This window comes from Chiloscyllium plagiosum, chromosome 11, assembly GCF_004010195.1.
Source record: "Chiloscyllium plagiosum isolate BGI_BamShark_2017 chromosome 11, ASM401019v2, whole genome shotgun sequence".
Lineage (NCBI taxonomy): Eukaryota > Metazoa > Chordata > Chondrichthyes > Orectolobiformes > Hemiscylliidae > Chiloscyllium > Chiloscyllium plagiosum.
In genome coordinates, this window is record NC_057720.1 from 83,567,565 (window position 1) to 83,591,978 (window position 24,414).

Here is a 24,414-nt window from a genome sequence, read left to right on the forward strand (position 1 = left end):
CACTGTCTGATTAAACTCCCACGGTTCAATTTAACTCCTTCATGCTGGTTCCCTTGATGTGACCAACTCTGAATGTTTATATATTCATTCAGTGAGTGAGCAAAAGACTACAAAATGGGATCATAAATTCATTGGGATGGCCAAACTCCTGCTTTTAGCCAAAAATTGAAGCCAATGAGTTGCCAGAGGAAGTGGTGGAGGCTGGTACAATTGCAACATTTAAAAGGCATCTGGAAGGGTATATGAATAGGAAGGGATTGGAGGGATTTGGGCCGGGTGCTGGCAGGTGGGACTGGGTTGGGTTGGGATATCTGGTCGGCATGGACAAATTGGACCGAAGGGTCTGTTTCCAAGCTGTACATCTCTATGACTCTATAATTCCTATTTTTTTGGAGTAGGACTCTCTTCAATAACTAGATCAATTATTGATTCTAAACCTGAATTTTCTTTTTGTTGTTAATTCAATTAATTAAGGATACTGAAATAGCTCCTGTCACCAAGTCACCCTTTATTTACGTATGGAGAGTCCTTGATGCAGAGCCAACTCTCAGAGTGAACAGAACCTCTGTCAGCTCAGCTCCCTGATTTGAGCTGTTAATTTGCTCCAGGCATGGAACTCATATTCTGTGAAGTCCACTTGGTTGACCTCATTACAATCACTACAGATACGTGGATATAGTTCACAGCTCAGCCCTGACCTAATATGAATGGCAGAACAGCCTTGAGCTAAAAAGCCTCAAGCTAAATAGCCTCAACCTGATGGTGTGTTTCTACCAACACTGGGAGAGATGCTAATAACTCCATTGATAACTTGCATTTATTTGTTTATTAATAGAAGCATAATTGGACATCATTGCCTGAAACCCATCCCAAAGTCAATGTGTTGAAGGTGGAGAAAGCAATAGAAGTTTAATGAGATTCCAGAGGTTGAGCACAGGAAACCTGAAGGCTATCCAACAGGAAGGGAGTGAAGAAAGTCTAAGATGGACAAGAGACCAGAATTAGAGCAAAGCACCAAACTTCAAGGGTTTTAAATTATCTGACTGCTTGATCAGCATCCAGTATGAGGTGAACAGAGATTCCCTCCAGTTAAACATTAAATAAAGCTGTTGTCTTTAATCCCTGCCGCAAACTGTTCCTTAGACCTGGACTCCATTCTTCCCCCTGGCAGCTGTCTTTAACTAAACAAAACTTTTTGCAACTTTGGTGTTAAATTTAAGTCCAACACAAGCTTCTGAATTACACGTATGCTCTGTTTCTGAACCCATCTGTTTACCTCTAGAACACTACGTGTTAACTCTAGGCTTGACTACTTCATTACCCCTCGACTGGCCACCTGTTTTCCAGATTTCTCCATCCATTTGAAACTTTTCTGGTATCCTAACATGTATAAAGCTCCAATCAGTGATCATCCCTGTGTTGACTGACCTTCATTCACCGATAAACCAACTTTGTGGGCTTAAAATTTTGTTCTTGTTTGTGAATCCTTGCATGGCCTGTTCCCTCTCGACCTATGTCCACTCTTCCAGTCACATCACCCTCCGAGATATCTGCACTCCTTAGGTGTATCATCTTACTCACCCCAATTTTAATCATTCCACTAGTGCTCACTGTGCAAGGTCCCTAAATATCTCCTTTCGACCTCTGTGCTGCTTGAGAACATCTCTGAAAACCTAATTGTTTGTTCAAGCTTTTGCTTACTCTAATATCTCCTCACGCAGCTTGGGGAATTTGTTTGCTAAAGTTCATTTCAAAGGTCTTGGATAGCTCTACTATGTTGACGAAACTACATTAATTGTGAATCTAGAGGAAATTACAGCAAGGAGCAGAGGAGTGACTTGAGGCAGTGGAAGGATTTCAACACCTGATAGGAGGGAGCTTTAAAAATTGCCCTTTTTTGCCCTGTATGGAAACAGGTCCTTTGGCCCAAAAAGTCCACACCGACCTTCCGAAGAGCAACCCACCCAGGCTCATTCCCCTATGTTCATCCCTGACTAATGTATCTAACACTATGGGGCAATTTAGCATGGCCAATTCATCTAACCTGTACATCTTTGGACTATGGGAGGAAACCGGAGCAGACACAGCTAGAATGTGCAAACTCCACACAGACAGTTGCCCAAGGTGGGAATTGAACCCAGGTCCCTGGCGCTGTGAGGCAGCAGTGCTAACTGCTGAGCCATCGTGCCGCCCCACATTTGTGAACAACCCAGTTTAGTCAGAAACCAGTGCCACAACTAGCAGTCAAGAAAAGACAATAAGAGAATAAAAAAAGGTAAATTGTAAGAGAAAAAGTTTTTCAGGAGCTGAATGTGAATTGTTGAATTGGAATCTGCTAGAGTTGCCAAAATTTCTTTGTGGGCTCAAGAAGGAGAAGGTAATATGTTAATAATAAGTACTTTCTAATTTTCTGAATTCCTTTTCCTCCATTGAGGAAGTGTTTTCTTTTGCCTGTGAGTAATGAAAAATTGTTTATTTTTAGGTATCTTCTGTCAGGTGGATGATGCGTGTGTTAGTAACCCATGTCATGAAGGAGCCACATGTGAAACCAATCCTCTAAAGAGAAGCTTCTTTTGTAGTTGTCCCCCTGGATACAGGGGAGCTATCTGTGATGAGGATATCAATGAATGTGCGCTGGGTAAGTGTCTGGACAACGGAAAGCTTTTCATCTTGTCATGTCGCTGATTGTATTCTACAGCTGAACAACTGAGAATTACTACTCTTGTAAATACTTTTTGGGATGAAGCTTGGCAATTATTATTCACCCCAGTGAGCTCAAGCAGTTGGCAGTGAGCTGTCATCTTTAACTGCTGCAGTATGTATGGTGAAGTTCCTTCTAAGGTACTGAGTTTGGGAATTCCAGGATTTTGACCCAATGAAAATATCGAAATTATCGTTTTTTTATCAAACTCTGGATGCTTGGAGGGGAACTCAATGATGATTTTCCACAGACCAGGTACCTTTGTCCCTCTCATGTCCACAAGAGCCAAGTTGAGCTCATTTAAAACTCCTTTCATGTTGCCTCAATGTTGATGGTTTTCTCCCGTTGATTTGTGGTCCTAGGGTAATATACTGCCATAGAGCACAAACCGGGGATGTTTGAATCTGATAATGTACCCTTTTCTGTAAAATAGAATAATCCTTAAACTCACTGTCCTTGCAAGCCATTACTTCATTTCAACCTTCCCTTTCCTGTCAAATCCTTCAATGTCGTCACTGCTTCCGGTGCCTGGGAATTCCAAGTTTGAACCGGCACAGTGGTTAGCACTGCTGCCTCACAGCGCCAGAGACCCGGGTTCAATTCCCGCCTCCGGCAACTGTCTGTGGGAAGTTTGCACATTCTCCCCGTGTCTGCATGGGTTTCTTACGAGTGCTCCGGTTTCCTCCCACAGGAAAAAAAAAAGTGTAGGTTAGGTAAATTGGCCATGCTAAATTGCCCTTGGTGTTACGTGAAGTGGTAAATGTAGGGGAATGGGTCTGGGTGGGTTGCTCTTCAGAGGGTTGGTGTGGACTTGTTGGGCTGAAGGGCCTGTTTCCACACTGTAAGTATCTAATCTAATCTGAGCCCCTTCAGTAGGACTTATACCTTTTCACCAATACAGTACTTCGTTGGCTCATTAGAGTTGCAAATTATGACCTGTGTGATTGTAATGGTGGTGAAGTATCCCTTCTTGTCCTTATTCACCTGTCTGCAATTGACCACACCAACCTTTCTATAACACCTGTCTGCTGTTGTCCAGCCGGGTGAGATGGTACATAGCCAGAAAGTCACTTCAGATGGCTTCTCCTCCTGTTTGTCTCCTCTGGTATTCATAAAGAACTATCCTGTTTGTCTCCTCTTGTATTCATAAAGAACTATCCTTGGCCGCCTTTCTCCTCTACATGCTGCCCCTCTGGAGCATTATCTGAAAACACTCGTCATTCTTCACATGCCTTATGACAGCACCCAGCTCCACCTCACTCAACTTGCCTGTCTCGACCTCTCCACTGTTTTTGAATTCTCAGACTGTTTATCCGACAAATAGTATTAGGCAAGCAGAAAGTTTCTTCAGCTAAATGTTTGGAAGAGTGAAGACATTATCTTTGATTTCTGACACAAACTCTTTCAACCAGCCTATAATTTTAATTTTCTCCATGGTTTACTGTCTGAGACTGAACCAGAATCTTCACAGTCTTGGTGTCACATTTGATGGGAGCTTCTGACCACCCGATTCCATCATCACCAAAGATGTCTGTTGTCACTATTGTAACATTGCCGTGTCTCTGCTGCTGCCCTAACTCATCAGCTGAAGTCCTCATTCATGCCTTTTTTATCTCCAGCCTTGATTACTCCAGTGTACTCCCAGTTGGCATTTTGTATTCCAACCCCTAAGTTGAGGTAATCCAAGTCTCTTTGTGTGTGCCCTAAGCTACAATAAGCCCCATTCACCCCATGAGCCTCTGCTCAATAATCAGTATTGGCTCCCAGGTTAAACCAATTCTCATCCTTGTTTCCAGAAAACTCTGGAGCTTCAATCCTCCTGATCTCTAATCGTCACTCCTGTGTCTCGGTTCTACACAATTCTGGATATTTCTGCACCTCCAGTTTTTGCCTCCAGAGGAAAATCCCCTGACTTGAATCACCCCACCACTGGTAGCCACGCCTTTACCTGTCAGGACTCTCTCTCTAGAAGTCCCTTCATGTGTGGAAGCTTTGCTTCCTCTCTTTTTCTCCTTTTGAGTCTCTTCTTGAAAACCTGTCTTCTGACCATCTTCCCTCTTGTGTCCTTGTAAGTCAATGTCACATTTGAGAGAAAGACATTTTGGGGCATTTTGTAACATGAAAGACACTAAATAAGTTCAGATTTTTGTTGACACAGAATTATTGGCATGTACAATATTGGAGGATGAGAACTTTAATGAGAGGGAATGCATTTCTCATAAGTAAATGGTAATTGTGTGCGCGGGTAGCGTCATTAATGTCCCAGAAGCTAGAAATCATACAAATGTCTCTGACCTTTTGGACATTTACATTGTAGGAGGCAATCCCTGTGAACATGGAGGGAAATGTGTCAACACCAAGGGCTCTTTCCGCTGTGAATGTATTGTGGGTTACACAGGACCGCGTTGTGAGACGGACGTCAATGAATGTCTTTCCATGCCATGCCAGAATGATGCCACCTGCTTGGACCAGATTGGTGAATTCAAGTGCATCTGTATGCCAGGTGGGAACTAACAGGGCAGAGGCAGTACATATCTGACCCATTGGACACATGTTTTCAAAATACATTAGCTTGTGCATTCAAGGCTGGTTGTCACAGGGTGAAATGATGGTTGAGGCATTTACTTATCGTGGAAGTCAGATTCAGAACTAGTCTGCAACAGGCCCTGGTATGATAGGAGGGAAATCTCCAGGTTTAAGTAAATAAAAAGACCAATGAGTAAAGCAGTAAATGCAGCACAAGTTAATTTCTTAGTTTAACTTTTGTAAATGCCAAAGTGAAAAGACAATAGGAATAGGTAGCAATGCAGCACATGTTTAGCGATTCCTAATGCAATATTTTAGGTCAAAGTTTGGGCAGAGTGACATATATCCAACTTTCTTTCTGAGAGATTCGTAAAATGAAAGGATGGCACGTTGAATAAATTATGTAAGTAATTAAACATAAATCCTAGCTGTTAGTGGAGGCACCTGCAGCTGTATCATGTTGTATTGTGTAGCCACCCTTGTGTGGAAGTTATCATAAATAGCCTGAATGACTGACCCACATTTTGAAATTGACAGCTCATTGCATATCCTGGCATTACCCAGTCTCCTTTGTGTTTGGGGTTTGTGCTGTGGTCTCTTGGAATGGGCTGATTACTCAACAAAGTGGTACCACGTTTGACAAACATGATAGTACCAGAGTTCTCTCGGCCTATTTAAATTTACTTGCAGAGACCTATCGTTTCCCCTATCTCCTCCAAATTCTCATTCCATCTCCATAGCTATGGACCCCATCCCAACCTTTTTGTGAAAATACTAATGCAGCAGCATCCTTAATATTCACTCCTGTGGAAGAGTGTTGGAAACCAGCCTCTGATTCTCACTATTTGCACCAAATAGTACCATAATGTGGCTTTTATCTGCAGTCCCTCACTGTCACGGATTTGACTCCTGCTTTTCTTTAAGGCAGAACTGTGGAACCCTTTTACGTCAATCCGCCAAGAGGGCAGCAGGGCTTTTGGCTCAGTCCCTCATCTAGTTCTCACTCAATGCTGCACTGGGTATTTAGCCGAGATTCATTGCTGAAGTGTCTTGAGTGGGAACTGAAAATGCAATAGTGCTACCCACTGACATCTATGAGTAGAGAAAAATATGGAGGATTGATGGAAATAAATAACGTTGTCGAGCTGCCTCCTCATTCCATTAATGTGTTAGAATTTATCGTTGAATATTATTGGTTGCTTCCATGTTTGTTGAGGAGCATACTTGTTTCATTAACTGTGATTTTTAAAGAGCTTGTCATTGAGTCTTCATGTTTTGCTAACGTTAGGTTTTGCGGGGACTTACTGTCAGTTGAACATTGATGAGTGTGAAAGCCAGCCATGCTTAAACAACGGTGTGTGCAAGGATGAAGTGAACAGATTTGCTTGCAAATGCCCATCTGGTGAGTAGATTTTTACAGATCGAGAGAAATATAATTTTTCTGTGAAGCTACAGTGTTGAGATCTATGTTCATGGGTCATTTCAATGACTTACTGACACATCTGCAATGAATGACACCCTGAATCCCATTTGCCTCTCTGGTTTCTGCACATTTCTTCAGGCTCTTCACCTCCCCATGGGAAATCGAACTTTAGTCACTCTTCCACCTTGCTGGTTGGCCACTCCACATGAATTTATCAAATGGATTATGTTGTCAGATTTGTTTTGTGGTAACAGTGCCCATCATCGATAACTATCATATTTGTGTTAATTCATTTTAGCCATGATAAGCAGTGGACATTTAAAGCAAATTTAATAGGGTGGCACGGTGGCTCACAGCGCCAGGGACCCGGGTTCGACTCCATTCTCGGGTGACAGTGTGGAGTTTGCACATTCTTTTTGTGCCTGCGTGGACTTCCGGGTGCTCCAGTTTCCTCCCCACAGTCCAAAGACATGCAGGTTTGACGGATCGGCCATGCTAAGTTGCCCATAGCGTCCAGGGTTGTGCAGGCTAGGTGGATTAGCCAAGTGAAATACAGGGTTACAGGTAAAGGGTAAGGGGATTAGGTCTGGGTGGAATGTCTTCAGAGGGTCGTTTGTGGACTCGTTGGGCCGAATGGCCTGCTTCCACACTGTAAGGATTCTGTGATTCCAAATTGTGGGTACCAGGTGAGGTCCAGGACCTAGTTTGGCTCTGAAAAAGTAACTGATGCCCTGAGCACATATATTCCTGCACTTCACAGGCACATGTGACAATCAAACAGTCCCTGCAATGACGAGCTGAGGTGGAACTGGGCAGGCTTTCAGTTTTTACTTGGAACTTGATGCACCCGAGGATGGTGTGGAGTGTTAGGTGCCACTAGAAATAGAAGAGACGATGCTCTAACGCATGTTGGGAGTGAACAATCTAATTGTTATTCATGAAGATGTGACCTTTTAGCTAGGTCACCCCAGAATTGGCATGTAGGTGTCCGAATTGCTTGCTTTTCACCAGTCTAAATTCCTTGTATTTTCATTAGGAATCATAATCCTCCATATGGTTCCAAAGTTGGTATAAAAGATCCTGGTTTATGAATACACTGTGTTGTGACCACCATGACGGTGCTGTTCTTTAAACAGCATTTTGCTTCACATAACCATGTCATTTCTCTGACAGTAACTAATAATAAATTATTCAGACAAGGGATTTTGTCAGTCATCTCACAATAGGTCTCACTGTCCTTTCATAACTGGCCATGTTGTCTGACACTGCGGTATATTTTTAATGAAAGCAGTTCGTAGCCCTCGTAGTGGCTGACTGCTTCTGACAAGACCCATTCTGCTCAGTTAATCCATCAGTGCTACTCGAGAAGAGGGCCAGCAGAGGAGAGGAGCTCTGTCTGCTCAGAATACCAATGGGAATACAGCCTCGTTGCGGAGTGTGAAGGCATCTGCAGAGACTGCTTCAAATGCACACAATCAGAGCACTGTTCCACGCCGTTGGACAACCCACACTTGTTCGATTTTTCTCCTGTTTTCTTTCACAATTACAGCTCCCCTCGCCCCCCCCCCCACCTCGCAAATTCCCCACTCCCCATCCACCCACCACCTCAAACATCATGTCTTCGTTTCTGAACTTTGCAAGAAGAGGCAAACTTGTACAAACACTAAGCTGCTCACTTTGTAACTAACAGAACTCACGATCTTTATAGATTCTGTGGTATAATAGTACTTCATTGATGCAGGGAGAGGGGAAAAAAAAGTAAGAATTAATTGCTGAGTCAGAAACTTACTTGCAATAATACAAGTTGCTGAAGACTCTAGATTGGGGGAGGGGGAAAAATCTGCACATTCTATGAAAAGGAACTAAAACTTCTGAAAGGCTAGCCTTTCCAGGAACCTTTTGTTAGGAGTTTATTTTACTTCTTGTTAACCTTTTCAGATATATCCATTTGTCAGCCCTATTTTTGTAATTGGAATCCGGCTATACTGAGGAGACATTGTTTTGCAAAGCCAAGAATGTGTATTTCCTTGCCTGAGGATGCTGTCCGAATACAAGTGGTCGCTTTCCTCACTGTTGTATTATTGGACAGTCCAGTAATTGACGGTCTGATCCTGTGTCTTTTTTCCTTTGCACTTCTCCCCTTGTAACTACTACTGGGTATATTTACGTAGCCGAGGACTTCAGAGATCAAACTGAACCATTACTGTGAAGTATCGCTGTGAAGGCAGCATGGTGGCTCAGTGGTTAGCACTGCTGCCTCACAGCGCCAGGGACCCAGGTTCAATTCCTGCCTCGAGCGACTATCTATGTGGAGTTTGCACATTCTCCCCGTGTCTGCATGGGTTTCCTCCCACAATCCAAAAGATGTGCAGATCAGGTGATTTGGCCATGATGAGAAATGGTGTTAGGTGCATTAGTCAGGAGTAAATATAGAGCAGGGGAATGGGTCTGGGTGGGTTACGCTTCAGTGCATCGGTGTGGACATAATAGGCCATGCTGTTGGGAATCTAATCGAAAAGTATCAAATGTAGCAGTGATGTGCTCTACCTCCCCAGTAGTTTGCCTACACTCAGTTTCAATGCATGTGTGAGAATTATGGCCACTTGCCTGAGATACTGGTGAAGGATTGACCACTGGTTGTAAGAAGAAAGAAATCCAGCAGTTAACACCATCATGAGGTGTGGAGAGAATGAAGTCCAAGAAGTAAAAAGAGGATATACCTTAATCATGCACCATGATTTCTTGCTAACTTATTTAACAAAGTGATGTAATGATAATTTAACGTCTTCAGTCAGAATTTTGTACTTATGTGTAAGTATCTATATTCATGTGTATATTTGTTTTATATATGATATGCTGACATATATAATGTAAAATGAAAATTTGTGTAGAATAATTAGAATGTTACACATAACATATTTTAACTTTGGAGAAAATGAGGACTACAGATGCTGGAGATCAGAGCCGAGAGTGTGGTGCTGGAAAAGAGAATCACCGTTTTGGGCATAAGCCCTTCAGCAGGAATGAGGGCTTATGAAATATTTTTCTTTGGGGTCCCTTTAGAGTTGTATAGCACAAAAACAGACCTTCGGTCCAACTCTCGACCGTACCGACCAGGTATCCTAAATTAATCTGGGCCCATTTGCCAGCATTTAGTCCATATCACTCTCGACCCTTCCTATTCGTGTGCCTATCCAGATACCTTTTAAATGTTGTATTTGTACCAGCCTCCACCACTTCCTCTGGCATCTCATTCTATACACCACCCTCTGCATTAAAAGGTTACCCTTAGGTCTCTTTTTAAATCCTTTCCCTCTCACTTTAAATCTATGTCCTCTACTTTTGGACTCCCCTACCCTGGGAAAAAGGGATATTCACTCTATCCATGCCCCTCATGATTTTATCAACCTTTATAACGTCGTCCGTCAGTCTCCAATGCTCCAGGGAAAATAGCCTCAGCCTATTCAGTGTATCTGTGTAGTTTAAGCTCCCTCACCCTGGCAACATCTTTATAAGTTGAACACATTATTCCAAAAATGACCCTACCAATGTCCTGTACAGTTGTAACATGATGTCTCAACCCCTGCATGTTGGAGAGGTTGCTCTTTAAGTGTCCCACTCTCCAACATCTACTGAGCTGAATTTTAAGAGGAGACTTTTACTGATGGTTCCATTTACAGCAGGACTAATATTTCTAGACAGATGTAAAAATATCTTTCACTTAATCACCTCTCTGTTTCCCTAAAAAGGAAAGCACTGGTGTCCCCACATCTTTGTAAGCAAACTTAGTCCCATCTTATCTTGAACAGGGTTGCACATTGATGGTGCTCTGAATAGCATCCCTGTTGAGTTATTTGACCAGCTTGGTGAACTTTTACTGTAGCCTTGACCCAAAGTTATGATATTGAAGTTGATATTGAAGCTCACCTATCTTTTTATCAGTGGAATACTTGCAGATTTTTCATGCCTGTACAGTTGTAGTTTTAAATAAACTCATCTTGTTGGGGTTGATTGCTTCATTGCTGGCACTGGTTAAAATCACAAGCAGCTGTTTCTGAAGCATGTTTTGCAAAATATTAAATGTCTGCAAAGTATCTGTGTCAGATAGATATCCTGGAACTTTCAGGGAAAGTAGTGAACAGAACTCATAATTATCCAGAATAATTTTAGGAACTCTATAAAATGAAGAGTGAGGTAAGGTTTGGAGCTGGAGGAAGCACAACCGATCAAGCAGCATCAGATGAGCAGGAGAGTCAACGTTTTGAGTCAGGACCTTTCATCAGGACCAATGAAGGGTCCCAACCAGAAACACACGCTCCTGCTCTTCTGATGCTCCTTGAGCTGCTGTGCTTTTTCCAGCTCCACACTTTATTGACTCTGACTCCCCAGCATCTGCAGTCCTCGCTGTCTCCAAAATCAGGAGTGAGATTTGTGGTGAAGTATCGAGCAAATGGATTTGAACTGTTGAGTGGCAGTGTAAGATGTACCCACAACTTACAGAATTTTGTTTCGCGTTGATGGTCAGCTGGCAAGAGGTTGGAAGGAATGGGAAGCATGAATTTTAAAAGTAACAAGCTGTGTACAATTAAGATACTTGAACCTAAACTAATAGGTTCAAACTATCTGATAAGCATAGTAGTTCTTGGTTTTTTTATGATGTTTGACACATAAGGTATTTAAAGTTCAAGGGCGCCAATGTCTAGGAAGCTCAATAATTTCCGTTCTAAGGCCATCAGGGTTGCTGCTTCACAATAGGCAAAGCCCTTTGTCAAAGGGAAGTAACTAATTTATTGGAACTTCTTTGAAGTAGTAACTTGTGTTGTAGATCAAGGGGAACTATTCGGTGTATTGTATTTAGATTTCCAGAAGGCATTTGGTAGGGTACCATATCAAAGGCTATTGAAAATAAAAATTCATAATGATGGTTAGAAGTTTAGCTGGCTAGCAAGAAGCACAGAGTAGGAATACATTAATCTTTTTCAGGCTGGCAGGATTTTGTGAGTGGTGTGTACCACGGAGGTCGTGCTGGGGCCCCAATGCTTTACAATTAATATAAATAATCTGGATTAAGGAATCAAAGGTTTTGTAGTTAAATTTGTTGATAACCTAACAGTAGGAGGGAAAGTGAATTGTGAAGAGGACATAAGGAGCCTCCAAAGGGTTACAGATAGTTTAAATAAGCGGACAAAGATTTTGCAAATGGAGTCGAATGTGCAAGAGTGTAAAATTATCCATATTATTAGAAGAAAATAAAACAAGAAGCATATCGGTGAGAGATTACAGAGCACTGAGATGCAGAGAGATCTGGGTGTCCTAGTTCATGAATCACAGAAAGCTAGTATGCTCGTACAGCAAGTAATCAGGAAAGCTAATAGAACAAACTTGGTTTATTCTGAGGGCAATTTAAATGCAAGAATAAGGAGGTTGCGCTTCAGTTACTAGGACATTGGTGAGATCGCAACTGCAATACTGTGTACACCTGTCACTGTAATTATGAAAGGATGCTAATGTATTCGATGTAGTTCAGAGAAGATTTACTAGGCTAAAGCCAGAAATGAGCAGATTGCTGACTGAGGAAAGGTTAGACAGGTTCGGCCTGTATCCTCTGGTGTTTAGAAGAATCAAAGGTGACTTCATTGAAGCATATAAGATCCTAAGGAGACTTGACCAGGTGAATGTGGAAAGGATGTTTAATCTTGTGGGAGAATCTAGAACGATGGACCACAGTTCAAAATAAGGAGTGCAACAGAGATGAGAAAACATGTTTTTTCTGAGGACTGAGACTTTAGAATTCCCTTCCTCTAATGCAGCGGATGCTTTAAATATTTTTAAGGCAGAGGTAGCAGACTTGCGATTCCCAAGAACTGAAAAATTCTTGGGGATATGGAGGAATGTAGAGTTGAGGTCTTATTGAATGACAAAGCAGGCTTGAAAAGCTGATTGGGTTACTGTTGTCTTTGTATGTTTATATGAAGTTAATGGACATATATTGGCTTTTTGCTTTGTCTTTTCTTATGGCTCACCAGACCCAAAATGGCAAGTCTCAACTCTGACCCTGTTGGATATGCTACTTATGTCCCATTGCAGCTCTATTTGCTTCACTGGGAGATACTCTTCCAGCGTTAAGGTCTAGAAAAGTGCTGTGCCATTAAGTACTGTGGAACTGTAAGGAAGCAAACCCATCATGAACTCGTGTTGTATAGACCCCAGCAAACTAAACAATTCAATTCTCAGTATACAGAATTCTGCAAGACTGAAATTGTCCCGATTACCTTTGGTTTTACAGATTTCCAAGTAATCAAGTCCTTTTCTATTTAGATAGTATAGAATTCAGTGGGAACAAAGCCTTATACTGATATCCCAAAGATATCAAAAGCTGTTTTCCCTGAGCACTCTTGATAGGAAACTGTAAGAAATTAAACTCTTTTTCCATTTACATATTGTTTTTTCAGCATTAGTTGTCCAGTTTATTCTTGAATTTCATTTTACCACATCAATCACTTCTGTGAGGACTAAAAGCTTTGTCAGTGTAGGTTAGTGTTAAAAAGGAAGATATAGAATTGCTGAACGAGTAAAATGCAGTACAAAGACTTCTGTAACTTCTGAACAGCGGTTGCTGTTGCTGGCAGTTTTGACCTAAGTCTTGGCAATTTATCGGGGTACAGACAGAATATGGGCTGCAGCTTTGGTGGCGTGCGTTTCACTACCTTTTCACACAAGCGAACTCTTCCATTCTGTGACCCTCGGACACAGAAAAATGTGCATCCCTTCTGAGCTATTGCTCTGCTTCAGCTTCAAATTTGGGGACACTCCAAGGAGACGAGGAAATGATTTTATCAAAGCTTGGGAATCTTCACCACCCTTCCCGGAGGTTCCTTGGGGCCTGAGAGCTGCTCTGTTCTCCGTTACACACACAGACAGGATTCCAGGGCTTGTGTCAGCTGTTGCCAGGCCGCAGTTCACGCTGATGTGTCATTTGAAGCACAGGCAGAGCCTCGTGGCCCGGGAGCTGTTCAGCTCAATTCAGCCCTGCTGCCTGCCAGCACTTTGGCTAGCCATGGTCTAACCAAGCTCTTCAATGCGCTCCCACAAGGCCGGAAATCCCTTTGTGCTGGCTTCCAGTGCTGCACAGGGGGTGAATCTTTGAGTATGTTCTACTATATAAAAGCTTTTTTTCTCATGATGAGTAGGTGGCTGGGGGAGAAAAGAAAGAAAAGTGTGAAATTAAGGCACTGCATATTTTATTAGAGCTTCCCATAGCCCTACAGAACATTGCTCTTCCCAGTTTGATGCTGAGTATCACATTGTCTGCTGATAATTTTGTTTTCAAATTGATATCTTTACTTAGATCAGGGTTTGACATTCTCAGCATTTGAAACACACATTGTCAGACCTTCAGTCTATATTCCAGCTACATCTTGCTTTAACGCGAGCAAACCCATAATGTCTGCTACTAGTTTTGTAATCTGCTGCTTTGTAGAAATTTGGACAAGTTACTCGATCTGCTTTGGGGGAGATAGGGTTGGTGGAGGATTGTGGAATGAAGCTTCAGTAAACTTGCATCAGCTTTTAAAATGAGCATTTAACTTTTAAGCTGCAGGAAGTAGCATCTGGCTCCATGAACTGAATGTCTTGTGCAGTTCACCTTACAACGTTTTGGTTTTGTTTGTTTAACAGTTGCCAGTGGTGTTTATACTTGTATTTTCACTGTAGCATCTTCTACCGTGTGAACAGAGATTTCCTTCCACCATTTGTATTCTTGATGTCTGGGTTAAGATTGCAAGCAGGTGCTTAATCCAGCAGTTGTATTATTCCTGCATTGGCGGGGTGGGGGCAGGTTTAGTTGGTCATACAGCAACAATTTATGGAGGCACTTAACCTTTTGAACAGGACGATTGAGGAGAGTGGAATGGCATGGACTAGGGGGAAATATTGTAGAAACTCGGGCTTTGCACAATGGCTGGTAAGCAGGGCACTACAGATGCTGGAAATCTGAAATAAAAACAGAAAATGCTAGAAAACTACTGAGCTGGTCAACAATGGTTGTGCAGAGAGCGATCTGTAGAAGCGGCTTAAGAAGGCAGTTTGCCACCATTTTCTTGAGTGTAATTAGGAACGGGCAACAAATTTTGGCCACACCAGTGGTGCCCAGATGCTATGTAAGAATAAAAGTTAAGACAGTTTAGGGATTCATTGATTTGCGTATTGTTTCTGTCTGTGTGCATATTTGCAGGTTTTGCTGGGAGTATGTGCCAGATTGACATCGATGAGTGTGCCAGCACACCATGCCAACATGGAGCCAAATGTATTGATCGCCCAAATGCCTTTGAATGTGATTGCAGTGAAGGTAAGCCCATGGATGCTCAAAATGCTGGAAATGAAACTAAACCTCTCGCGCATTTGAACATTTGCACTCGAGGAACGCTTTGATAAATTGCCTTGCCTTGTAATTTATCCCCCACCTTTTATGGCCTCCAGTGACCAATCCCATTTCTGTCAACCCCAGCTGAGAAAGAAAATGATGCATTGGAAAAGGCTGCTGAATAATGGCTGTTCAAATGTTTGCTGTCTGGCAGCTGTGGGCTCCATGTTCAACCCCTCCCTGAATCTTCACTCACGTTCCAAAGGAAACTTGAATTTCCTTGCTGTTGGAGGAGGTTCCTGCTCCACTTTTACTGATACTTTCACTAACACTATCCTGCGGTTTATTTCAGCATTAGGTTACTTGTCCCCAGGACACTTTGGAATTAAAATAACTTTCCCACATTTGCTTTTAACTGCTGCGCTGCCAGTCTGTTTTTCAGCCTGTGCATTCTTGGGAGGTTCACCAAGTGCTTGGTGCCCTTTACAATGACCACTGCCGGATCCAGGGCAAGCCGCTTAAAGTTTGCGGCTTTACATCCCAAGGAAGGTTTTGCAACAACCTTGTCATGTGCTGCTTCAATTTTTTTTGTGTGTTAACCAATTCACCAGTTGATTAACAAAACATTTGGCAGATCAAAAAAGGGTTGTGACTTCGCAGGTAAGAAGAATTACTTGGCACAGCAAATTACTTGTCACTCAGGTGCCAGTACACTCTAATTCCAGAAGACGTTGTAGTCAGTTAAAGTTTAGCCAGTGGCTATTTGTAGAAAGTCATTGAGCTTTTGAGAAATACAGAATGAAAATATAATGGATTGGAAACATTAAAGGTGCTTCTTTTTTCTTTCTGTCTTGCTCTTGCCTCTGCCCCTCTGATTTCAAAGGCTTTACAGGGACTACCTGCGAGATTAATGAGGATGATTGCTTCCCTGACCCTTGCCACTATGGAAAATGTGTGGACGGAATAGCTGGCTACACCTGCAACTGTACAGCCGGCTACAAGGGTCCAATCTGTAGTGAGCAGATCAATGAATGCCAAAGTAGTCCCTGCCAGAATGGTGGCACCTGTCAAGATCGTGTGAACAATTACATATGCCACTGTCCTGTTGGCACCTCAGGTAAGTGGCAAAGAAACGGACCCATTTGAGTGCAGAAAAGTTGTCCAGAAAATTGGTAATCGTCCACGGCTGGCTGATCACAATCACTGCCCCCATTTCACTTGGTAGGATGTATTTCTTTTTAGATTACTTAGTGTGGAAATAGGCTCTTCAGCCCAACAAGTCCACACCGACCCGCCAAAGCACAACACACCCAGACCCATTCCCCTATGCTTACCCCTTCACCTAACACTACAGGCAATTTAGCATGGCCAATTTACCTAACCTGCACATCTTTGGACTGTGGGAGGAAACTGGAGCACCCGGAGGAAACCCACGCAGACACGGGGAGAATGTGCAAACTCCACACAGATAGTCGCCAGAGGCGGGGATTGAACCCTGGTCTCTGGCGCTGTGAGGCAACAGTGCTAACCACTGTGCCGCCGTGCCGCCCACTTTTGTGAACCATTGTTTATAATTAAGATTAATCCATGCTGGTGAGTCAGGAAACTAAGTGTGTGTTGTCCAGGCACAGTTCAAATTTGGAAGTGCAGAATCAATAATAGTGATAACTACATCATAATATTCTGATCTTTCACAGTTTTTAGTGACTCTTGTTAACAGTTCATGCAGACATCGTGGAGGACCTTCCACATAGTGATACTTGAGTGGTTGCACATGTCATAGTTGAATTAATTGATCTTGCTAAATGCACCAGTGGAGAACAGAAAGCATTTTAAAAAATTTCTTTTGATGATCCTGCAGGTGTCAATTGTGAAATTAACTACGATGACTGCGCTAGCAATCCATGTAGTTATGGGAGCTGTCAAGATGGTATTAATCGGTACGACTGTGTATGCAGCCCTGGCTATACAGGTAAGTTCAGTTCCTGTGAAGGGACTAAATGAAGATATAGGATGCCACAGTTGTCACACTCTACTGTGCTGCTTTCTAACTTGTGTGCAACTTGTCCCAAGATGCTAATGTCTCCATTTTGAAAAACCTCTCAGCATTGGTGCACTTGGGAATCTCATTATCAAAGAAATGAAGCACTAAACACCAGCTTTGATCGGTGAACCTGACGTTGCATTAGTCCAGCGCTTTTCCAAATTGAACGAGTTCCCAAAAACCTTGCAGCATATTTGAAGGGGAGTCATTTTCCTAATGTTGGAAGCATGGCAGCTGATTCCAAACTACAAGCTCTCTCAGACTGCATTTTGATAATACTCAGGTAATCCATTGTGGTTGTTAGTTGAGGAATAAGTATTGATCAGGACAATGGAAGGAACTAAGTCACTTTTCTTCCAAATAACAATGCCACAAGATCCTTGGCATATGTGAGAGAAGGCAGGTCGGACCTTGCTTTAACATCTTCAGCTCGCGACCTTCTGACTTCAGAGGACAATGTTACCGCGACTGACACCCAGGTTCGAAAAGACCAGGAACTGGGTTGAAAAATTGGAACAAAATAGGATTTGGAGATCTTCACAATTTAACAGAATAAAAATTGGACTCAAACTTGAACAAATATATGTAGGGGACGTTTGGGTCATGTATAAGGCATGAAGTCTGTGAAATGATTATGAGGGTAAATTTGTAAGGAAGACTGTGTATGAAGATGGGAGAATGAAAGAAACAAACTGACTCCTCTTATAAAACAAAACAGCTGTAGGTGTTCTGTGCAAATACCTTCATATCCATTCCACATCCAGCTCTTGCTCCCAAGTGTACAGCAGCCACACTTTTCAAAGCCATGTGAATCTATATATCTTCAAATTTACAGTCTTCACTATTCTTTTATCAATCCCCTCCATGTTACTGAAGTTTTGATAAAATGCACAAGGCAATCTTTTCTTGCTAGAGTTCATTGTACACTTTATAGGTGTTGTGTTCACACGTCCTGTTCTTGCAGTAATTAATATCACAGAAACTGCAATGTAATTCGCTTATTTGTAATGCTTCAGAATTCTGTTTCTGTTATAATGTTGGTGACATCTAGCTCATTCATTGGTTCCGAATGGATGGTTGGGGAGAGAGCATGGCTGGATGAAAGTGAGTTCCTCTGTGGTGAAATAATAAACTGACTCATTATAAACAGAGTTAAAACTCACACAAAACCAGGTTATAATCCAACAGGTTTATTTGGAAGCACTAGCTTTCAGAGTGCTGCTCCTTCATCAGGAAGCTGTGGAGCTCCACAACTACCTGATGAAGAAGCAGCGCTTCGAAAGCTAGTGCTTCCAAATAAACCTGTTGGACTATAACCTGGTTTTGTGTGAGTTTTAACTTTGTCTACGCCAGTCCAACACCAGGACCTCCAAATCATTATAAACAGGTTTGTGATTTGGTTTCTCAAAGCATACAGGAAATCTCCAGTCGCTCTCCCTTTTTCTCACACTTCTTGATTTATTCATTAACTGGATGCAGTATCACTGGCTAGGCCAATATTTATTGTCCATCCCTCCTTATCCAGTGGGCAACTTCTGTGGGTTTGGAGTCACATGGAGGCCAAACCAGGTAAGGACTTCAGTTTCCTTTCCTAAAGGATATCAGTGAAGCATATGGATTTTTCTGACAATTGATAATGCCTTCAAGGTCATCATTCGACTCTTAATCCAAGATTTTTAATGAATTCAAGTTTCACCAACTACCATAGGATTAAAACCGGAGTCCTTGGAACATTACCTGGGTCGCTGGTAGTCTAGCGATAATACCACTAAGTCATCATCTCCCCATCTCTCTCACCTGCGTTCGTTCTCTCTCTCTCTCTCTCTCTCTCTTTCTCTTTCTTTCTCTCTCTCTCTCTCTCTCTCTCTCTCTCTCTCTCTCTCTCTCTCTCTCTCTCTCTCTCTCTCTCTCTCATGCATATACCCTGTCCCTTTCGTGCTTACTCTCCATTGCAGACACTCACTCTCGCACATATATAACAGGCCCACTTGCAATCTGCTGTGCTATTTGAAATCTTATTTCCTAATTGGAATGAGTATGAAACCAGGTGGGAAATGGAGTTTAAAACATTGAAGGGGTATGCCTCTGTCTCTAGGTCAGAATTCTTAAAACTGTGTCTGGCTGCTCATTAATATGTTTCTCCATTCCTGCCTGCAGGTCCCATGTGTAATATTGACATCAATGAGTGCGCATCCAACCCATGTCACAATGGCGGCACATGTTTTGATCAGATGAACGGCTTCACGTGCCGTTGCCTTGAGGGCTATCACGATCCTCACTGTATATCTGAAGTTGATGAGTGCAAGAGTAGCCCTTGTATCCATGGCAGATGTGTGGATGACGTCAACAGGTGATTCTTCATAACTTTTCTGTCATCGTAATATTTGTCATTCTTAGTTCTTTCAATTTCTGTTTCTTTCTAAGATGATTACATCTGGCTTTCTGCATTTTTTAATTGTCAAATGGTTGTAGCTATTATGAAATACTCCTATGCAGACAAAGGGAACAGTGCAGGGATGGCTGGAGGGAACAGAAATCTGATGTGTTGCTTGCAGTGAAAGTTTGGGTTCCTCCTCTTGCTAGGCCTCCAGGAATCATTGGATAGCTATGCAGACTTTAGGTGCTTTGGTTTGGCCACTGAACCGCTGTGCTGCCCATTGAATGGTTTAGTTGCATGAATATCGTTAATTCACAGCATGGCTCATTGACGTAAGAGGACATGCACTGAGAACACATGCCCAAGATTGCAAAAGTAAACCAGCAATATGAATGACAGGTGTGCACAAAATTGAGGGGGTGTAATGTTTGTGTTAGAACTGTTAGATTTTTGAAGGTAATCCCTGGGAGGCCATCTGTTGAACTCAGTTCCTCCCAATTTTATTTTTGGCACCTGCTGTTTTCTGTTTGTTTATTTTTCCCCACAGTTGAATTGGTTGTTGGAATTGCAACTTTTCAAGTGCAGTGAACAAGTCTGTGCAACGTACATTCTATTAGCCATTAACGGGGAGATAGATGTCAATATCATCTGTACAGGAGAATTCCAGAGTGACGTGTTTGGAATCTCTGTCCAACCTTATGTCTAGGGTGGCATGGTGGCTCAGTGGTTAGCACTGCTGTCTCACAGCGCCAGGGACCCGGGGTTCAGTTCCCACCTCTGGCAGCTGTCTGTGTGGAGTTTGCACATTCTCCCCGTGTCTGCGTGGGTTTCCTCTGGGTGCTCCGATTTCCTCCCACAGTCCAAAGATGTGCAGGTCAGGTGAATAAATTGCCCATAGTGTTGGGTGCGTTAGTCAGGGATACATGTAGGGGAATGGGTCTGGGTGGGTTGCTCTTCGGAGGGTCGGTGTGGACTTGTTGGGCCGAAGGGCCTGTTTCCACACTGTAGGGAATCTAATCTAATCTAATCTGAATTTAACTCAGCACAAAAGTTCATTCATGGCACACAGAGCAGTACTTTTATTATGATGGAGATTCTTCAGAGATCAGTATCAAAAACCAGAAGTTAGAAATGTCTTCTGTGAATTCAGATGCTGTCCCAAAGTCAGTTGTATTCTTTCATGGGGTGTGGGTATTGCCAGGAAGGCAGGGCCAGCTTTTGTTGCCCATCGTTAATTGCCTTTGAAGTGCGTGACTTATGAGAGCAGTTGAGATTCAGCCACACTGCCTGGGGGCCGAGGGTTCCATGCAGTAGATTTCCTTTCCCAAATGATGCGAGTAAACCAGATTGTCGGAAAAGAAAACAACAGATGGCAACAGCTTCATTTCAGTAGCTGGCTCTTTAAAATTCCAGATCTGTCATTTTAAATTCCACCAGCTCTTGAAGTGGGACTTGAACCCAAGTCCCCCACCCATTTGCCTGGACCTCTGGATTAGTAATCAAGTGGCATTACCCCTAAAATACTTTCCAAGTGCAGTCACTGTTATATTGTAGGGATCATGTCAACCAGCTGCCACACAGCAAGTTCTCTCAAACATCAGTGAGATAACAAAGTTGAGTGATATGGAGTTTAGACTTTTGAAAATATTGTGAATTTATTTACAGGGCTCCCCCCCGCCACCGTACTCAGTTGGTGCGACATTTTGTAATAAACAATTGAATCAGTGCCTTGCCTACGACCAACATTTTCTCTGGCTTTTCTTGTTTTTGTAGTTACCAGTGCGTTTGCGAAGCTGGTTGGGCAGGGGTCAACTGTGATGTGGACAAAGACGAGTGTGAGTCAAATCCTTGTCAGGAAGGAGGAACCTGTGAGAACCTAATCAATGGCTACAAGTGCACATGTGTGAAGGGCTTCAAAGGTGAGGGGAGGACGGTCAAGCACTGAATGAAGGAATGCCACCAGTGTAAAGCTGAATATTAAACTTACTGATTCTGATACTCAGAACTACACTCTGCTGGTTGAAATTTTACAGCGGTTGCACAGATGGCCATTCAGCCCATTTGTACCTGTGACATGTCTTTGAAAAAGCTATTCAATGGGTCCCTCTCAACTCACCTGTTCCCACTGTTTTGCAAGTGCATTCCCTTCTCGATCCTCCATATCAGAAGGGATGCTTTGTGGGTTAAGATTTTTGTGTTCTCTGAAGCAGTTATCTCGTACTGTTGGGCTTCATACTTGCTCCCATAGACCAAACGTGACTGACAGATTTCAGATGTTCATTAATGGTTTTTTGAACTAATAAACACATCCTTTCATTTTTACTTTGTTTGATGTGTTCCTCTATTCTGATGCCTGATGGTTTAAGGGCAATTAAGCAGTGATGCTTCTTTTTCCCCCTGAGCTTTGTATTTTGCAATTTCTGTCCCTCCACTGTTCTGAGAGTCTTGTGCTGCCACCCAACCATCAGTGTAACCAGGATCTGAGTTGATAAAGCTGCATTGGCTGCCAGACCTAATGTTGGATTTCTGACGTTGTTGATGGTGGTTTCCAGTGCATTTGTACAAGGATATCATTGGGTTAGCTGGTGCTCACTCATGATAGGCACTGACCTTTCACCTCTGAAAATTTAATAACTCAGATGCTGCCACTACTTAAATATTTTTGAGTAGTCTTGGCTTTTTATTTAAATTATTCATTCTTGTTTGGATGTTGTGGCAGGATCAGCATTTATTATTCCACCCAGAATCCCTTCCCACCACCAACTTTAAACAGGTGGAGTCTGTGTGGTGAAGGAAGCCCCACGTTACTTTGAGGGCGGGAGTTTCAGGGTTCTGGCCCAGCAGCAACAAAGAAATCCATTTCTAACTCGAAATGTTGTAGGCCATGGGAGGGGAGCTCAAGGTGGTCCCAAGTGTCGGGTGCTCTTGTTCCTCAAAGTCGTGACATTTGTGGGTTTGAAAGACATACTCTGGGGACCTCAGCAAGATGCTGTGATGCTTCCTATAGCTCATGTGCACTGCATCTGTTGTCTAACAGTTTTGGAGGCATTGAGCGTTGAACCATGTGAATAGGATGCTGGTCAATGCTGTTGACCGAAAGTTCTGCCAGCCCTGGTAAGCATTGATCCACATAAAACTGTCCCAGATTTGCCACCAGTTGGCACTTACTCATCAAAGCGCCAAGAATCTGGGGTTGAACTGAGAGGGAAGATGTCACATTGGTGGGATTTACATCAAAGACATGTTACTGGGGTGGAGTAGTGGTCATTTGTTAGCTTGTATCTGCCCTGCACGTGCCAGGCCCCAGTTGGAGTTTCCGGTACGAATGTCTTTGGCAAAAATTCCATTACCAAAAACTAGCATCTGTTACATCACTGTGTGCCAACAACAAAATTGATTAAAGGTTCCTGAAGAAGGGCTCATGCCCGAAACGTCGATTCTCCTGCTCCTTGGATGCTGCCTGACCTGCTGCGCTTTTCCAGCAACACAGTTTCAGCTCTGATCTCCAGCATCTGCAGTCCTCACTTTCTCTTCCTGATTAAAGGAGTAACCTTCTTTCCCTGTCTTCTCTGAATTTTAAGGTTCCAACTGTGAAATCAATATAAATGAATGTGCGTCAAACCCCTGTCTGAACAAAGGAATCTGTGTTGATGGCGTGAATTCCTACCACTGTGTCTGCTCTCTCCCATACACTGGTAAGAGACAAAAAAAACACAAAGGGGCATAATCTGAAATGATGCATTTTCTAGCCTGTTGTGGTTGAGGTGGGGAGCTGCTGACTTGGGTTTCTCCTGCGCTGTGCTGAAGAGGCAGCAATAAAACAGGAAAGTGTCGGGATTGAACAATGAACTGAGGCCGTGCATTTAACCGCTTTAAAGATCCCTGCTCCACGGAGGTGTGCGCTTGTTTTGGGGTTGAGTGCACGAGTATCTGTTTCAGAATGCAGCCTCGCCTCCTGCCAGAAGCAAAGTGTGTGCTGCGGCGACCTTTTGAGTTATTGCCTGATTAATAGGCCAGGCTTGTAAGTATCAAATTTCCACATCAAACAGTCTCAAACTCCCTGGTGCATTTTTCAATAGTTTTGTTGTGTGTGAACCGAATTCAGTTCTGTGCATTCTCTGAAAGCAAGTGGAAGATTAAGATCAGGATAAGACGTGTCAGGAGAAACATTGCTGATTTCTTTTGTTTGTCTCCTTGTCCCATCTCACCCCCCCCCCCCCCCCCCCACTGACACCACTAGCTCTTGATCACCTGGTTTAGCATAGTCTGTGGGTGCACCCAGAGGTATTTGATGTCTCCGGCTCAGCAGCGTTTTCTTGCAGCTGTACCCACTGGTCGGTCAGGGAAGGGCATCCATTTTTATTGGACCTGCCACAAACTCAGGATATCCTGTCTCTTTCAGTTGTTGCTGAATAAAACTGCAACCGTCCTGCAAAGATTGATATGCTAATGAGCAGATTCCAATCCTATTATCCGATTCAGATAAAGTTGCAGGTCGATGGCGAGTAGGTGAGATTACAGTCTGAGTTCCTTCTGTGCTGTGACCATTCTTTGAAAATGCCTTGGGATGTGACACAGCCATCAGTTTAAAGTCACACACAAGAGATGGCTGCTGTGGCACAGCAGCACCCACACTGTATCGGGCTGGAAATGGCAGCATGGAAATGAGCTCACATTTCTGAAGTGAGGTTTGTTTTACCACAACTTTGGCTCAGCTGCCTCACAACACCAGGAAACTAGATTCTATTCCAACCTCGGGTTACTGTCTGTATGGAGATTGCACATTCTCCCCATCTCTGCGTGGGTTTTCTCTGGGTGCTCCAGTTTCCTCCTACAGTCCAAAGATGTGCAGGTTAGGTAGATTGGCCATGCTAAATTACCTCGTAGTGTCCAGGGATGTGCAGGCTAGGTGGGTTAGCCATGGGAAATGCTGAGTTACTGAACTAGGGTAGGGGGCATTGGGTGTGGTTGGGATGCCCTT

The 24,414-nt window shown here is 43.0% G+C and overlaps 1 protein-coding gene across 1 annotated transcript in view; it reads left to right on the plus strand.

Annotated features, from left to right (window-relative positions):
- The window catches only part of LOC122554632 (neurogenic locus notch homolog protein 2-like), a 158,324-nt gene that overhangs the window by 88,562 nt on the left and 45,348 nt on the right, over window positions 1-24,414 (plus strand). Inside the window, exons 7-15 of the mRNA XM_043699954.1 lie at window positions 2,483-2,638; window positions 5,019-5,204; window positions 6,516-6,629; window positions 14,884-14,997; window positions 15,896-16,129; window positions 16,874-16,984; window positions 19,214-19,406; window positions 21,207-21,352; window positions 23,015-23,128. Coding sequence (XP_043555889.1) covers window positions 2,483-2,638; window positions 5,019-5,204; window positions 6,516-6,629; window positions 14,884-14,997; window positions 15,896-16,129; window positions 16,874-16,984; window positions 19,214-19,406; window positions 21,207-21,352; window positions 23,015-23,128 — 1,368 coding nt within the window. The remainder of the gene's footprint in view (window positions 1-2,482; window positions 2,639-5,018; window positions 5,205-6,515; window positions 6,630-14,883; window positions 14,998-15,895; window positions 16,130-16,873; window positions 16,985-19,213; window positions 19,407-21,206; window positions 21,353-23,014; window positions 23,129-24,414) is intronic.